Here is a 13,716-nt window from a genome sequence, read left to right as displayed (position 1 = left end):
TCTTGTCTTTCTAACTTGGCAATGGTTTTTCAATAGTAGGACAGACAAATAGACATATTACAGTGAGGAAAAGTCGTTGTTGTTTTTTAATCAAGAGTTTTATTTTTGGGGACCGGTTTTAAATATGTCATACAAAAATTTCTTAATGAAGATCATGCCCAAAGTGGTATTTAGTCAGATTGATGTATTGAGCAACCAATTAGAATTCTGCTCTCTAAGACTACTGTACGTTCAGACAGCAGCCTGAAGTGACCCAAATCCGATTTTTTTTTTTCGTAACAGCCTGAACAACACTGATCTGATTTTTTTTTTCTAATGTGACCCAGTTCACTTGCCTATGTGGCCCTGAATCCGCTACATATCTGATATTTTTAAATGCGACCCGTGTTTAAACGGCCAGGTCAGATTAATCTCCGACCTGAACTACATTAATTCTGAACAAAGGTCACTTTTCTATGTCTTGCAGATTGTGTTGTTAATGCACTGGCTGAGAATGGTTTCCAGAAGGGTGACCCTAATACAAACCACAACTCAACAACCGTAGGTGAAAGAAATTAAAGATTGCAAATGTGCTCCAGCACCAGAGATGGGAAGTAACGAAGTACAAATACTTCGTTACTGTACTCAAGTAGATTTTTCTGATATTTTTACTTTACTTTACTACTTATTTTTATGGCGACTTTCTACTTCTACTCCTTACATTTTTACACAAATATCTGTACTTTCTACTCCTTACATTTTAAAAAATTGGCTCGTTACTTTAGTTTTGAATCATTTCAATGGAGTTACCGTTATTATTTTTCACGTCATCAATACCAAATTCAATTTAATTGGATGGGAATCTACGTTGCATTTGACGCACCGCTACAAGCTGCGGTGTGTTAACATGTCCACTTTCACTGATCAACAAGCGGTAATGTGAGCTAGCGTGTGGTCATGAGGTGGAGTGGGTATTTTATCAGCTAATCTGCTCAGTGAGAGCGATTGTTGTTTCTTTATCTACTGTCTAAGTTGCTAAATGTTTCTTTCGTCTAGGGGGTTTCAGACTGTGTTCAGCCTTCCTAAAGAAGAAAGTCTAATCGCCGGAAGTACTGTGAAGGAAAACGTTGTGAAATGGGCTATATATATATATATATATATATATATATATATATATATATATATATATATATATATATATATATATATATATATATAGTACAGACCAAAAAGAGTTTTCTTTATTTTCATGACTATGAAAATTGTAGATTCACACTGAATGCATTAAAACTATGAATTAACACATGTGGAATTATATACTTAACAAAAAAGTGTGAAACAACTGAAAATATGTCTTATATTTTAGGTTCTTCAAAGTAGCCACCTTTTGCTTTGATTACTGCTTCGCACACTCTTGGCATTCTCTTGATCAGCTTCAAAAGGTAGTCACCTCATACAGATAGCGAGTATTGTTATGGACATCTAATGAAAATGTCATGTCAGTAGCACCTCTAGAAATATATTTACTGAGAAAAACGGTGGCATGTTCAATACTTATTTAACCCACTGTATATGTAGTACAATGGGTAGGGAAATATTCAGACCCTAAAATTTTGCAATATTTTTTATTTTAGCAAATGGCAGCATTGCAGCCCATGTTGACAGAAAAAAAACAGAAATGTAGACATATTTGCAAATTACTTAAAAAAGAAAATTGAAATTTTAAATGGTCATATGTATTCAGACCCTTTGGTGTTATACTTTAACTCACATGCTGTTCATTTCTTCTGATCCTCCTTGAGGTGGTCCTGTTCCTTCACTGGAGTCGAACTGTGTTTAATTAAACTATTGGGCTTGATTTGGACAGGCATACATCTGTCTATGTAAGACATTACAGCTGACAGTGCATGTCAGAGAAAACGATAATCATGTGGTTGAAAGAACTGCCCAAGGAGCTTAGAGACAGAATTGTGGCAAGGCACAGATCTGGCCAAGGTTACAGAAGAATTTCTGCAGCACTCAAGGTTCCTAATAGCACAGTGGCCTCCATAATCTTTAGGAAGAAGATTGGGACGACCAGAACTCTTCCTAGACCTGGCAATCCAGCCAGACTGAGCAATTCTGGGAGAAGAGCCTTGGAGAGAGAGGTAAAGAAGAACCCAAAGATCACTGTGACTGAGCTCCAGAGATGCAGTAGGGAGATGGGAGAAAGTTCCACAAAGTCAACTATTACTGCAGCCCTCCACCAGTCGTGGCTTTATGGCCCTGACAGAAGCCTCTCCTCAGGGCAAGGCATGAGAAAGCCTGAATAGAGTTTGCCAAAAAACACATGAAGCACTCCCAGACTATGAGAAATACGACTCTCTGGTCTGATGAGTGTATATATATATATATATATATATATATATATATATATATATATATATATATATATATATATATATATATATAGATAGATAGATAGATAGATAGATAGATAGATAGATAGATAGATTGATTGATTTATTTTGTCGTTTTTGTACACACAAGTGTATATACTGCTTTGCAGCAAGAAGGTTCGATTCCCGGCTCGGGGTCTTTCTGCATGGAGTTTGCATGTTCTCCCTGAGCCAGCATGGGTGTTCTCCGGGTACTCCGGCTTCCTCCCAGACTCTCCTTGGGTGTGAGTGTGTGCAAGAATGGTTGTTTGTCCTGTTTGTCTCTGTGTTGCCCTGCGATGGACTGGCGACCTGTCCAGGGTGTACCCTGCCTCTCGCCCGTAGACAGCTAGAGATAGACACCAGCACCCCTCGTGACCCCACTTGGGATTAAGCATGTCAGAAAATGGATGGATGGAAGAGTATATACAAAACGAAACTTCGTTAAGTACAGTTCTCTAGACTTTATCCTATTTTAAAGTGCAGCCTTGATAAAGGTAATCAGCAGTGATAAAAACTTTGTGATGAAAAAAAAACACTGTGGTGAAAAAAAGGATATAAACATAAGACATCATATGTGGAATAAACATTCACAAACCTGAAAGTTGGAACTGTATCTATAGTTGCAACATTAAGATTTTTAAAATTTTTTTTAATAACCCATTTTATATAACTTTTAGCCGTCTAATGGCAAAAACTGTTCTGGAATCTGCTGGACCTCCATAGCATGCTTGGAAGTCTCTTTCCAGAGGGCAGCAGGGAGAACAGTCCATGTTGGGGGTGTAAGGGGTTTTATATATATGTATATATATATATCCATCCATCCATTTTCTAACACGCTTACTCCCAAGTGGGGTCGCAAGGGGTGCTGGTGCCTATCTCCAGCTGTCAATGGGCAAGAGACGGGGTACACCCTGGACAGGTCGCCAGTCCATCGCAGGGCAACACAGAGACAAACAACTATTCACGCACATAATCACGCCTAAGGAAGATTTAGAGAAGCCAGTTAACCTAACAGTGATGTTTTTGGACTGTAGGAGGAAGCTGGAGTACCCGGAGCGCATGCTCAGGGAGAACATGCGGAAAGACCCCAGGCCGGGAACCCAGAACCTTCTCTCTGCAAGCACTGCACTGAGCAGCGTTTTATATATATATATATATATATATATATATATATATATATATATATATATATATATATATATATATATATATATATATATATATATATATATATATATATATATAAAAACCTTTTTTGTGTTTCTTTAACTTGAACAAAATGTGCTAGGTAAAGACATTTTAAAGAAGTGTCCCTATAAAAGGTTTGATTGGTTGATTCTAATTAGTGGGGGTGTCCATCTTGTTTCTACCAATCACAGCTGTTGAGGCTGGGACGGGGCACGGCTCTAAGAGCCAATGACGTCAGTATCAGACAGCGGCGGTGTATGGGCAGGACCAGCGAGACCAGAGAAGTCAGCAACGATGGTTCTCATCAAGGAATAGTAAGTTTTCTTGGTCTTATCGTACAAACTCTGACTTTTCCTTTATATTTATTGAGTACTTAGTGACACAGACAAGTTTGGCTTTGTTAAACACTACTTTTTCCCCTGGTCAAAACTTTATTTTATCTCGCTTAGGGACACGAGGAATTGTTCAGGAGCTGGTAAGGCCTACCGGCTTTGACAGCGGCTTGTGATTGTTTGGCAGCTGTTGCTTCTCTTAACTTGAAGTTAAAACGTTGTCTCTCATAAAGGCGCAGGCTCCATTTAATCGGTATTAGAAGCTCTTAAACCATTGCTATGAGTGGGTAAAGAATCGAATTTAAAACTAATTGCTAATGCTAGCTTAGCTAACGGAAAGCGTCACCTGGATAGGGAAGTCGTTGTTCTGTCAGTGATATCACCCAGACAGTATTTACACAAACAGGCTGAAGCTGAGGCGAGAAAAAAACAGTTGATGGGAATTTGTCTGAAGGCAAACCTTCCCTATTTACTCTTATAACTTTCACTCATTAAGCGTTTAATGCCTGCGTGCGTAATGTAAGTTAGATTTACACACTCAGTCAGCAGGATAATAGTATTATTTGACAAATCACAATAGATTACGTGGCATTATCTTGTAAACCTAACCCGTTATCTGTGCCTTTTTGCTTGTGAGAACTTGTGTGTAATTTCCACATGGATTATTACGTCTTAGTCTTCGAAAGGGACAAAGATAAAAGGTTTGATCTGTGAAGGAATAAAAATTTGATTAAAGAAAATCTCTAATTGGCTGCGTTTTTCTCATCTGAAAACAAGTGGTATTGATTTGGTAACAGAATTTCTTAAAAACACATAGAATATGCAGTGGAGTTTCTAAAGAAACCTTATTGTCAAAATGTAAAAAAAAATATGTGAGCTAAAGTTATTACCAAAGAGGCAATACAGTAATTTTGCTAGCTGTTATATTAATGGGCCTTAAATGTTTGATGGGTGAAAAACGTTATTGTTGCCCATTAAAGGAATAGTACACCCAAAACATGATTAGCCTTCATTTTCTACTCACCCCCATGCTGAACAACACTCTGGAGTACTTTTTTGATATCTCAAATGCATCTGGAGATCTGGGAGGCTTCTTGCTGTCTGCTGACATTCACATAATGGAGGTCTACGGTGCCCGAGACAGAAAGGTCCACAAAAACGTGTCAATATTCCTCCATACTGCTCGTCCAATGTATTCCAAGTGTCCTGAGTGGGTAGCATCCAGAATTTACTCGAAACAAAGTCATTTAGAATGTTTTTAGAGCATAAACAGTAGTGTATAGTATTTCCTGAAAGCGCGCGCCAGCGCATTCAGGACGCTACGGAAGCCGGCAGACCAAACCAGATGAAAGTGCGCATTCAGCGTCTGCTCTGCCGATAATGCAAGCGTAGAAGAAGAAATGTGCTGTTTACCTGTGCAAAGAAAGAAACAACGAAAGAAAAATGTCTGAGGACTTCAGTGTTGAGGAAGAGCATGAGTTCTTTGCTGAGCTGATTGCGCACTTTCGTCTGGTTTGGTCTGCCGCGGTTTCCGTAGACTCGTGAACGCGCTTTTAGGAAATCCTATACACTACTGTTTATGCTCTAAAAACATTCTAAATGACTTTGTTTCGAGTAAATTATGGACGCTACCCACTCAGGACACTTGGAATACATTGGACGAGCAGTATGGAGGAATATTGACACGTTTTTTGTGGACTTTTATGGACCTTTCTGCCTCGGGCGCCACAGACTTCCATTATTTGAATGTCAGCAGACAGCAAGAAGCCTCCCAGATCTCCAGATGCATTTGAGATATCAAAAAAGTACTCCAGAGTGTTGTTCAGCATGGGGGTGAGTAGAAAATGAAGGCTAATCACATTTTGGGTGTACTATTCCTTTAAACCAAGAATGGGTTTTCTTTTTTAATCTCTCAAACAAAACAAATACACAAAATTGATTTTAACCACATACCCCCAGATTATGTAGGTAGATGGATGGAGAAAAAAAGGAAGAATGTGGATAAGGAGGTATATATATGTATATATATGTATGTATATGTATATATATGTATGTATATGTATATATATGTATGTATATGTATATATATGTATGTATATGTATATATATATGTATGTATATGTATATGTATATATATATGTATGTATATGTATATATATATATGTATATGTGTATATGTTTACATTTATGGCTTCTTAAAAATCATTTGTTTCTTTCTCTAGAAACTATTTGAATTAGGTATGTAATGTTGTGAATATCATAGGAATGTATTGTATCTCTGAACCATGTAGCTTTTATTCCATTAACCTTACTGTATGATGAGAAACAAAGTAGAAAGGCACTCATCCGCAAGATCCATTACTGCCAATACTTTCTAAAAGTATTTAGAGCCTTGTTCTATTACACAATTCCTTCTAATGCACCATCATTCAAATTACCTTATGGTGCATACGGTTCAAGTCATATCTCTGTTATGTATAACCCTGAATTTCCCTGAAACCTTGATGATATGAGAACTAAGCATCACTCGTTCCGCTTCTTCCTGTCTTTTAACCGCTTATCTTAGGGTGTCATTTAAGTTTAGCCTTAGCTGGAAAAACAGCACAGCAGTCAATCTATTTGGGAATTATCTCACATTTTTCTGTGTTTGTTAATGCTGGAAATGAAGTGTTGGGCAAGAAGGCCTTGCTTTGGATTTAAGCTGAGATGGAACTTCCTTTTTTTTTTGCCCTCATTGGTCAGAGAGGAGTAACTTCTTGCTCATCACATTTAATGGTGCAATGAATTAATACATACTCTGAGCTCTTACAGGATTGGTACAAAACATTTTGGGTTCATTAAATATATAATCCTTTGCAATTAGATGTTTTAAATATTCTAAAATTTTTACTTTTTGTTCCTCCTCCTTGCTCTATCATTAACATGTATTGCACAACTTTAAATTAGAATTTCTATGGGTTTGTTGTCAGCCATGCAACCCTTTTTATCGATGTTTTTGTTTTGAGGTATTTGACTTTGAATTTCCATTTAGTTCAAGCGAGCAGTGTGTTTATTCTTGCGGTCGTCCGCAGGGTGTAGTCCAGCCCAGGAGCAGTTTTTTATTTTTTTTTTTCCTCCCTTAATTTCCTCCTTTACTTTATGGAGTTTCCTCATTAGTTTTATGTTTTAGTTGTTTTCTTTTTTTCTTTTTTTGATGAGATGTTGGCAGCATGACTCAAGTCAAATCAAAAACAGTTTATTTTGCATGCGATTGGGCTTTAATGTTTCACAAGCTGAATTTGACATCAGGAAAATGTTACCAGAGTTAACTAAATCCAATCTTCTTTAATTTTAGGTTATTCAAGGACAGAGCCATTAAACATACCTGGTCCTATGATTTAGAAAAAGAAAAAAAAGCCATTTTCCCTTGAACCTAATTTTTCCAGAATTTTTTTTTTGTTTTTGTTTTTTTTTTGTTTCTGTAAAACAGTATCTTAATCTTTCCTAAGTTCTGACTTTGATAAAACCCAAATTCTCTGTTATTGTATTTCTTTGCTTTTCATAGGCCCATTCTGAGGTAGACTTGATGCTTTGATTCAGATCATTTTCCTGTTTTTGACCCTAGAATGCTTGAACTCAAGGTCAGGAAGTGATGGGTGAAGGATTTTCTTTTAGCAGACAGTGAAGCAGCCCAGGCATTGAAATAAGTTGTAATTGATTGGCAAACAGTTCTCCCTGGGAGAGCCACTGGCATAATGATTGAGAGTAGGTAGAAAACAGATTTTAGCAGCTGAATTTAAGAAACTCCAAAAACCTAAAGATAAAATTGCCATAATGGGGACCTTAAAGGAATAGTACACCCAAAACATGATTAGCCTTCATTTTCTACTCACCCCCATGCTGAACAACACTCTGGAGTACTTTTTTGATATCTCAAATGCATCTGGAGATCTGGGAGGCTTCTTGCTGTCTGCTGACATTCAAATAATGGAAGTCTGTGGCGCCCGAGGCAGAAAGGTCCATAAAAGTCCACAAAAAACGTGTTGATATTCCTCCATACTGCTCGTCCAATGTATTCCAAGTGTCCTGAGTGGGTAGCATCCAGAATTTACTCGAAACGAAGTCATTTAGAATGTTTTTAGAGCATAAACAGTAGTGTATAGGATTTCCTGAAAGCGCGCACATGCGCGCTCACGACGCTACGGAAGCCGGCAGACCAAACCAGCGCATTCAGCTCGGCAAAGAACTCATGCTCTTCCTCAACACTGAAGTCCTCAGACATTTTTCTTTCGTTGTTTCTTTCTTTGCACAGGTAAACAGCACATTTCTTCTTCTACGCTTGCATTATTGGCAGAGGAGACGCTGAATGCGCACTTTCATCTGGTTTGGTCTGCCGGGCTTCCGTAGCGTCGTGAGCGCGCTTTTAGCAAATCCTATACACTACTGTTTATGCTCTAAAAACATTCTAAATGACTTCGTTTCGAGTAAATTCTGGATGCTACCCACTCAGGACACTTGGAATACATTGGACGAGCAGTATGGAGGAATATTGACACGTTTTTGTGGACTTTTATGGACCTTTCTGTCTCGGTCACCATAGACCTCCATTATTTGAATGTCAGCAGACAGCAAGAAGCCTCCCAGATCTCCAGATGCATTTGAGATATCAAAAAAGTACTCCAGAGTGTTGTTCAGCATGGGGGTGAGTAGAAAATGAAGGCTAATCATGTTTTGGGTGTACTATTCCTTTAAGCTGAGACGGTTATGGAAGGCTGCCAGTTGTCAGTGGTCAGGACCTTTTTATCTAGCCTGTGGAAGATGCACCAGTAAACATTAGGGATGGGGATTGAAACCCGGTTCTATCAAGGACCCGGTTCCACTTTTTTAAAAACCCGAAAATCAATAACGTTTGGGCTTATCGATGCCACTATTGAGTCTGGTCGGTTTTTTTTGTTTTTTTTTCTCTTGGAGGTCCTGTAACATAATTGTGTGTGTCTCGAGTCGCGTCACAGCATTTAAGTCTAATCAATCCAATCACTGCAGCATGTCCACCAATGTTTTGGAATGAAATTGTAAGCAAACAGATAAACGTAAACAGATAAAAGTAAAACAAGTGAAGTCTGGCAGTTACTGTAACTTCGCTCGCGACTCGAGGATGGCTGAACGTACGAAAAGGTCTAAAGTTTGGCTTAATTTACCAAGCTCAAAGATAAAGAAGAAGCGAAATGCAACTTATGTTGCAAAATCATCTCTTGTAAAGGGGGGAACACAACCTCAATGGCCAAGCACATTAGTATTGTGCATCAAATAAAGGCCAAATGCAGTACCTTCGACTGTCTCCGGGTTGAAAAGACTCCTCCTCCTGCTGCTGCCCCGCCGCACCACAGTCGGGCCCGTCTTCATCATCCACTCAGAATGCCACTGGTAAGCGCGCACACAGACTTTGTAGCTTGTCCGGTCAGTTAAAAATAGTAATTGTGAAATCCGTGTTATAATCGGCAGCATACAAGCTAGTTAGCTTGAAAAGTAAATTGTTTCAGACGTGCTGCGTGATGATGTGTTCGATTGGCTCAGTAAAACGACAATTAGGTTATCATGATGCGTTCAAGTGTAACGCAAAGAAAAGGGAAATTGAGTTTTTGGCGAGAAACATGAGTAATACAGTTGTATATTGCTCTAATTATTTTAGAATATATAATTAAACTACTGATGCCAACATTTATTAAAAATTACATTTAATTTAAAATACAATTATTTATTTGCTAAATATTTTCCTAATCACTAAAAACATGATGAAAAGTGACAGTAGACAATACATTAACCATTGTAAATTGTGAAAAAAATGTATATATTTCTTTAAACCAAAGGAAGACATTTCTTCAAAATAAAGGACATTTCTTCAAATAATTTTTTTCCCACTTCCTTTCTGTCTGTTAAAAACATTGTCGCATCGTCTTTCGACCAAATGACAGAAAAGTATCGATAAAGACTCGGATCGATAAGGAGTATCGATAAAGGTATCGATATCAATAAATATTAACGATCCCCATCCCTAGTAAACATACACCATGGACTACAGGACGTAGAAGTGTTGTTCCCAAAAGATTCTTTCAGAGAATTGTCAGAATGCACTGAATGAGTGCATACTAGTACACATATTCTCTCTCCATTGTCCTAATATATTGAGTTTATATTTAACTGTGTCATCCCAAAGTTATTGCACTTTCAGTTTCTCCAAAATATGTCTGCAACAGAGATTTTATTGATGGGCTTTTTTTTTTTTTTTTTTTTTTTTATTATTAAGGATGAAATATATATTGGTATTGACTGATGTTGGCCATTTGTAAGCATATCAGTAACTGGTAAGTAAAGGACCAATGTTAAAAATTTATATTTATTTACATCAACTTGGTGTATCTGTTTTAAAAGGGAGAGGTTTGGTCACGTGATACTGATTGGTGCATCGTGGGATTCTAAATATTAACTGAAGCAGAGAGGCAATGTCGACACTGTAGTTTTTTTTTCATGGTGTTAAAGTGATAGTGAAGGGTATAATAAAAAATCTCAATAAATATTGATATCATGTCAATATTAGTCCAGAGTTTCAAATCTGTGCATCCCCTAATTAAAATCAACAACCTTAGGCAAAACACCCTGAGCTTTATTAACTGAAGCTGTGGAATGATATTCATTTGTCTGGAAATAACTTGCATGTTTTGTTGATTCAGCTGAATAAAATGTTTGGTTAAAATGACAACGGAGGGACATGAGGGTGAAAATAAGAGGGAATCCAGGTGGAAAAAGGGTCTCAGCGTTCTCCCGTACCTCGCTCTTCTGGCGATTCCAACTTCACAAGTCGTTTTCCACAATGGCGTTCATACAAACAACCTGTTATGGTACCAAACAGGAAATACAATTTTGGAGAGGTGCAGCAGAGTGTCTGCAGAAGGGGCCGAGGCATATCTGCGACACACACGCAGACGACTTGGTTTCTGAGCATAAACCAGGCTTTAGAGTTAGACCAAAATGCCTCATTAAATGCAAAAGATACACTTAAGTTTATGGCCGAAAATTAGGTAATTGTTTAAAAAGGTCAAAGTTTATTAAGAAACCCAGTTTATATTATCTAGTGCCTATTACCTCTGGGTCTGATTGTATCTGACATTTTATGGCTCTGATGTTTGATTTTGTATGACTCTTTTCCTTTTTTGTTTTTTTTTCTCTTTTACGTATTAAGAGATATTTTATTTTTCTCATCAGTGGTGGGAAAAATCTGGAGATAAAACACGACATCGCTGAAATTAGGAGTAAACGGACAATCATTGGGTTGCAGGGCAAACTCCTGCATCTGATGCCACTGTGACCCAACTTTATGCCTGCTTACCGGAGTAATCATAACCCAGCAATACTATTGAAGAACATAAACTTTAAATTCAGCTTTTTTCTAACACCATTAACATAAAGAACACCATTTACATCATGGTAACCACATTTAATCATATCCTATTACAATGCCCAAATTAGAATGACAGAAAAATAGCTGAAATAAAAGTTTTTACACTTAAGTTTCTGGAGTTTTAAATCATCACTTATTCTAATGTATTATTTATGTGATAAATCAAAGTACTTATGTCTAGAATCTTTTCACAATAACTATAAATGCTATGATAAATGCCCACCCCTAATGGTAACTTATGTTGTTAAATATTAAGATTAGAGTTGAGTTGAGAATGTAGATATTGAATAGGAGGTGCACCTCAGATTAACCCAAGATTGGGGAACAGCAGAGTTTTTTTTTTGTTTGTTTGTTTTTTCCCCCTTCCCCCACAGTTTTTTTTTTTCTTTTTTTTTTCCCCCTGGTCTTTGGTGTTAAGTTACTGACACAAAAAGGTATCTGTCCTTTACGTAGGAAAGTTTGGACTACAAAGGTTGATCCAGTTTTCCAGGTACCCTAGCCGCAGTGTTGAATGCTGCACTAAGGTCCAACTTTAATTTCAAATAACCAGTTTTTTTGTTTGTTTGTTTTTTGTCAATAAAATTTTATCAAAATCGGTTCTAATTGGAGAAAACTTTGCTGTTCATGTAGTGACTGCTACTTTTTTTTTTTTTTTTTTACAAACAAATCCAACAAAAACAAAAAATCTGTGGGGTTGATTACTTGCAGGTCATGGTAGAGGAGTTAAGATGCAACAGTTACAGGAGGGTTTGTTAGCCTTGACCGAGGCAAATAAAACACAATTATGTTTTTTATGATAATCTCTAAGGCTGCAACCAACTATTATTTTGGCAAATCAATTCATCTGTTTAATTTTTTCAACCAATGATTTCCTAAAGAAGACTTTTTTTTAAAGAAATTAAACCAGGTTAAACCCAAACTTTTCCACTGGAGGAGTTCTAGACCCAGTTTATATGATTTAGTGGCTATTAACTCTGCATCTGATGGTATCTGACATTTTATGGCTTTGATGTTTGATTGTTTATCACTCTCTTTTCCTTTTTAGTTTTGTTTCTTTCCCGTATTAACAGATATTTTATATTTCCCTTCTGGAAAAATATGGAGGTTATGTTTTTAAAACTCAGAACATGTTTTGATTATATCTTTTGCCTTCAATATCATTTCTCTTAAAATAGTTTGGTTTAATTTGTCAGGTATGTTGTTGCTTTTTACAAACTGTTTGAAGAGCAAATTGCAGGTTTAAGGTTTAGTTCTTGCCAAAATGCAAAATAATAGATTTTATTTAAAAAGTTCATTTAGGATTTTAAGTGTTTTGGTGATATTCCGTAGCAATGTCCCTAAAATTTACTTTTTTCTAACAAGTCGTGTCATTTGATTTCACGTCAATGAGTCAAATATTCTGTGCTCCTTCATCTGTGGAGATGAGGTAGTTAACGGGTAGAGTGGATGTGTAATTGGTTTTGAGGTGGATTTTATTTATCATAAACATGGTAAAATGTAGCTTTGATAGGGGGCTGCTCACACTCTGAATAATGATGGTTAAATTGATGAAACTTGTTCCCTCAGAAGGACTAAAATAAAACAACGCTGTTTCAATCCTTATGCAAACATTCAGAGGGCAGACGGCTCAGCAAACAGGAGATCCTGCACTCATTTGCTAGTGGATGGCTGATTGAGAACTGTGATTGAGGTCAATGCTACACAAACCTTAAATAAAAGGAAGAAAACTGGATCTATTCTCTCTGCCAGAGCAAAGCTAGTGTTTCTCACTGCTTTCCACCAGAGATTTTTATCTGTGATCGGTTTTCTAGTTGCACATTTTTAAAGTATGTTGTCTGAATTAGCATTGGCATCCATCGTTTACTACTGGAAAGCTAAGTAAACTCCCCAACGGTTCGTCACTTCTGGTGCCCTGTTTTAGATACGGAAGTCAAATTTTCTTACAAAAAGAACCCGAAAAACATAAAACTACAGTTTGATTAAAAAACCAAATTCTCAAATATTTTTCTAAACACCGATAGAAGTGAGGCACTAACCTGCAATCAGCTCTTTAAGTTACACTGAGTAAAGCTGATCCATTTGTATATCTGGAATATCTTAGTGTTTATTCCAATTTTTATTTATTACATCCTTTATATTTCGGTTACTGTAAAGTTTTGTTTAAAATTGCATATTAACTAAAGCAGAATTGAGAGATTCTAAGCCGAATTGCCTATAAATGACTGTAACCCTGAAAACTAAATCTATTTGTTTTCTTGTTTTGCAGCCGAGTGGTTTTACCCTGTAGCGTTGAGGAGGTGAGTGACCTTTTTTATTCTCTAGAATCACTCACTAGGATGTTAATATCCCAGATGTAGAATTC

The 13,716-nt window shown here is 37.0% G+C and overlaps 1 protein-coding gene across 2 annotated transcripts in view; it reads left to right on the top strand.

Moving 5' to 3' along the window:
* Window positions 1-3,790: 3,790 nt before the first annotated feature.
* Window positions 3,791-13,716, top strand: part of LOC119783964 (phosphatidylinositol transfer protein beta isoform-like) — a 32,605-nt gene continuing 22,679 nt past the window's right edge. For both annotated transcript variants that reach the window (XM_038285745.1, XM_038285746.1), the window contains exons 1-2: window positions 3,791-3,901; window positions 13,621-13,651. In XM_038285745.1, the coding sequence (XP_038141673.1) occupies window positions 3,816-3,901; window positions 13,621-13,651 (117 nt within the window). In that variant the 5' untranslated portion in view covers window positions 3,791-3,815. The remainder of the gene's footprint in view (window positions 3,902-13,620; window positions 13,652-13,716) is intronic.

This window comes from Cyprinodon tularosa, unplaced genomic scaffold (assembly GCF_016077235.1).
Source record: "Cyprinodon tularosa strain WSP-4 unplaced genomic scaffold, ASM1607723v1 ctg214, whole genome shotgun sequence".
In the NCBI taxonomy this organism is placed as follows: Eukaryota; Metazoa; Chordata; class Actinopteri; order Cyprinodontiformes; family Cyprinodontidae; genus Cyprinodon; species Cyprinodon tularosa.
This window is presented reverse-complemented; position numbering and strand designations above follow the sequence as displayed.